The 4394-nt window shown below is 50.6% G+C and overlaps 1 protein-coding gene across 1 annotated transcript; it reads right to left on the reverse strand.

The window, feature by feature from the left end:
- Positions 1 to 1627: 1627 nt before the first annotated feature.
- LOC123072393 (glucan endo-1,3-beta-glucosidase GIII) lies at positions 1628 to 3121 on the reverse strand. The gene is made up of 2 exons (XM_044495948.1): positions 2856 to 3121; positions 1628 to 2726 (listed from the first exon to the last, which is right to left on the reverse strand). Exons 1-2 carry the CDS (start codon positions 2920 to 2922, stop codon positions 1798 to 1800), a joined length of 996 nt encoding a protein of 331 aa, XP_044351883.1. The 5' UTR covers positions 2923 to 3121; the 3' UTR covers positions 1628 to 1797.
- Between the last annotated feature and the right edge of the window lie 1273 nt (positions 3122 to 4394).

Raw genomic sequence — 4394 nt, forward strand, 5'->3', positions numbered from 1 at the left:
ACCTCTTTTAGAGATTTCATTATGAACTACATACGGATGTCTCTATATGTACTCCCTCCGTTTCTAAATATAAATCTTTTTAGAGATTTTAATGCGGACTACATACGAAGCAAAATGAGTGAATCTACACTCTAAACTACGTCTAAGGATGACAATGAGTAGGGTATGGGGCGGGTAGAGCAATATCATACCCATACTTGTGTAGTGAATGGGTACAAAATTCTACCCATACCCGTACTCATGGGTACGAAATTTTACCCGTACCCATACCCGACGGGTACCCATACCCATTCGGTACCCAATGGGTAGAGCAAATAGTACACAAGTTCTTCATAATTTTACATTCATCGATAGCACAGTTCACAAAAAAAATTTATCTTAACTCACTAGCAGATAGATGAGACATGACAATTATATCAACTCAAATTGACACTGGGTGACAACTTTAAGATATGTTCACAAGCTCACGACACACTTCACCAAATAACATGTAGTATAAATGGTAGGGTATGGGTATATCCATGGGTACAGGGGTAGGGTATGGATAATACCCATGGGTATAAAATTGTGCCCATGCCCTACCCATGCGGGTACGGTATCCACGGTACCCGTACCATGGATAAAATTGCCATCCTTAACTACGTCTACATACATTCATATGTAGTCCAGATTGAAATCTCTAAAAAGAGTTATATTTAGGAACTCGGGGAGTAGTTCATATTGAAATATCTAAAAAGGAGTATATTTAGAAACGAAGGGAGCAGATCATAGAGAGGAAGTACGTATGTATCGACGTGTGCCGTGCGTTTAGAAACTGATGGTGTGCGCCGGCGATTTGTCCGGGTTGTCCGGGTTGAAGAGCCCAAAGTGCTTCTCGATCTCAGCCAGGCCCTCCCTGTTCTCGTTGAACATGGCGAACACGCAGGCCTCTATCGCCCCGGGCTTCTTGGGCGTCCCCTGCCCGACATGTTTGATCAGATTCTGGTTCTTGTTACTCTCTGGGCTATCTGGTGGGCGCGGCGGAAAGCAATACAGGAAGGGGAGTTCCAAAGCCCACTGTCCACGCACATTTTCATTGCCAGATACCTTGATGAGGTGTGGTCGGCACATGTAACGCCATGCAGGAGCAAGCCTTCGGCTCCCAGACCAACTAGTGTGTGGAAGCCCGCCTCCACCTGAAGGGTTTGGAAAATTGAATGCCGATGCGGCAGTAGCGAAGACTCAGATCCGAGGTGCGGTTGGGGTGAATTGTGGAGATGACCAGGGGGTCTTTCAGGGGGCGTCCGCGGTGATTTCCAAGAGAGTACTCGATCCAGAAACTCTTAAAGCCTATGCATGGAGAGAAGCTCAAGCTTTGGCAGAAGATATGGCGATGCGCAAGATTTACTTGGCCATTGATTGTCGGAGAGTCGCAAACGAGGTTCCAGCGCGAGCATAATTTGAAGCTCACAACATTGAAAAAATGGCTACTAGCTTGGGTTTGGGACGCCATGTGTGGCTCTCAGATCGTCCTAGCAACATTTGTATCCCCAACACTCTCGTTGATTTGATAAAGTGCGCTGTCTCAACTGAAAAAATGAATATACGGGGCAAAATCGGCACAGAAAATTGAGAGTAAAATATGGCATGTAAAAAAGTGGAATTCAATCCTTTTCTTTTCATTTCTGACGTGTTTTATGGGACATTTTTAAGGAAAGAAGACATAACACACACGAGTGGTTGACTGAAACGCGTGCAGTCTGCAATTGCATTGCCAGGCAGCTTATTCGAACGCAAAATATCCAGCGCTTGTCGCATTCAGAAAGTAATGGAGTAGGCCGGCGACATGTCCGGATTGAACAGCCCAAAGTGCTTCTCGCTCTTCTCCCCGTCCTTCAGGTTCTCGTTGAACATGGCGAAAATGTACGTCTCCAACGGCCCGGGCCGTTTGGGCGTGCCGTTGCCGACGTGGTTGATCAACCCCTGGTTATACGCCCGCGCGTTCTGCGCCGTCGCCCCGAAACCTTCGTCCGACGGCCACCCGCTCTCAGATATGACCACCTTAACCCCGGGCTTGCCGGCTTTCTCCAGCGCGGCGTAGATGGAGTCGACCATGGCGTCGAAGAGGTTCGTGTATGTCAGCCCGTTGTCGTTCACGGTGGTGCTGCCTGGCACGAAGGTAGCGAAGTTGAGCTGGATGTTCTGCGGGTCCTTCTCGTAGGCGAAGTAGGGGTAGACGTTGACCAGCAGCGGTGCGCCGGTGCTCGCCAGGAACTCAAGGATGGGCCCCATGAATGATTGGTCCTTGAACACACCGTCGGAGGGCGGGAAGGTGTTGGTGACCACGTCGAACCGCACAGAAGTCGACACCTTCACGCTGCCGCCGAGGCCGGCGGCCACGATCGCCCGTTGTAAGTTCCTCATGGCCGGGAGGATGGTCTTCTGGCTGGCGCTGTCGATGACCTCGTTGCCGACGGCGATGTAGCGGAAGGAGACGCCCGGGAAGGAGGAGACGTTGGCCTTTACCCAGGCGGCCGCAGCGGAGCGGCTGGAGGCGAGGCTGGGTAGCGCCTTGCCGACGTCCATGAGGAGGCTGATGCCCGTGCCGCTGAGCGCCTTGAGGACGTTGCTCTCCGGCTCGTAGATCCTCATGGCGTTGATGCCCTTGGATTGGTAGAGCTTCACGACGTCGCTCGGCGCCGGCAGGTCGTTGCCCAGCACGCCGTTGCAGACGCCGATGGAGTGCACTGGCAAACAAAATAAAAATGCGGCATGCAAGAGCTAATGAGTTTGCTTTTTTGTGTTAGGTACAGCATGTAATCACCGCCCAAATACTACGTACAAATGAAGCACTTAATATCGTGTGCTAAATATACCTGCTGGAAATGCTGCGAGGGCAACGAGGACAAGCGCCACTGCGACGTCTACACCTTGCTTTGCCATCCTCCTCGCTTATGTCTGTGTATCTTTGAGGTGTCTTCCCCCTTATTTGGATATGCAATGGACCAAGCACACTCGTCTCTTATATACACAAAAGATTCTCAGAACTGCCCGGCAGTTTGGCGCAATAATAGACCAGTATTAGTTGCTTCTCGGTTTCCATTTTCCATGGCACCTACAGCATGTGTAGTGCTGGCATGAGATGAGACCGGCCGCCGGTGCAACTTGTTCGTTGGTCTGTGGAAATCGGTTGAACGGCTGTCAGTTGTCACCAACCTGTCCGGCCATATTTTATCGTACGCGCGTTGCGGTGATTGACTCGATCCGTCCGTGAACGATGAGGTCGTCGACGTGCCGGCACAGGTCGCATTCCATCGCTGGGAGAGAGCTTGTCTGGCTCGTGGAATTTCCTCGCCGCGCTGACCGCTGACCTGGCCCGGCTTAAGGGCTGATGATGGCCTCCACAGTGCGTGCTTTGTTGCTTCCTTGCCAGTTGCCGCTAACCCTCTAGCTAAGCTAATTGTATGTGTGTACCTTGTAGGCTTGTGGCACGGGTGTTATCAACCTGGACTGAGAGTGGTGGTGGTTCACACCCGATCGAATCGACTGTACTAGTCTACCATAGCCCCTGATCATCGTGGCAACCAAAGCAAGGTTTTTGTTTCTTCCTTTTTTTTTGTGAATAGGCAACGAAAGCAAGTTAGAGCATCTACAATTGGGCTGGACAAATATGACCCCTAAACGCCTGCGAACGCGTAGGTTTCATCATAGACATTTCATACAAAGATTAATACGAGCTACATTCAATAGAGACTACACTAATGCTACTCCTCGTCCGAGGAAATGTTGATGACCTCCTTTCTGGAGCCTCCGGCCTCATGGTCATTTGCGGCGGGGTGAAGCTCCAGCGCCTCCTCCTCCTTGTCGGCGTCCGCGAATAGCCGCTCCTTCCTCATGTTGGCGAGGTGGATAAGGCGACGATTTGCCACCACCTCCCGCTAGGACTGGATCGACTCCATGATGGCATGGTTCTCGGCCATGAGGCCAGGATCCGTAACAAGCCCGGCAAAGTGCCATTGCCCGCGTGCTCGGCCTCAACCATGTGGTGCTCCACCTCCACGGCTTTAGTAGGGGAACATGCTACATAAGAAAAAAAATCGCGCACATAGATCTCAGAAACACTATGGAGGTACTAGTAATGATTATCTCAACAATGATCTACGCACTGAAGTAGAGGAAGAAGAGTTGGTGAAGCTCACTGATTCCTACAACTAGGTTAGACCACCCAGCTGCGAGAATTTCTATGGAAGATCCAACCTGCGAGGTATCCACGCGTCCCTGTCTAAGGATACTGCAATACTTCATGGAACATCACAAAGAACTATAGAGGAAAAACTAGAGTGAGAGAGGCACCCTGGCGGTGTACCGATTAAAACAAGTCTAGAGAGAGAGAGAGAGAGAGAGAGAGAGAGAGA

Source organism: Triticum aestivum, chromosome 3B, assembly GCF_018294505.1.
Source record: "Triticum aestivum cultivar Chinese Spring chromosome 3B, IWGSC CS RefSeq v2.1, whole genome shotgun sequence".
NCBI classification, from domain to species: Eukaryota; Viridiplantae; Streptophyta; class Magnoliopsida; order Poales; family Poaceae; genus Triticum; species Triticum aestivum.

Bases quoted from the DNA above. Each gene is read 5' to 3' on its own strand.
- LOC123072393 (XM_044495948.1), bottom strand. From the start codon at position 2,922: ATGGCAAAGCAAGGTGTAGACGTCGCAGTGGCGCTTGTCCTCGTTGCC. The intron at 2,727-2,855 runs GTATATTTAGCA...TTTGTTTGCCAG, and splicing joins CCTCGCAGCATTTCCAGCAG to TGCACTCCATCGGCGTCTGC.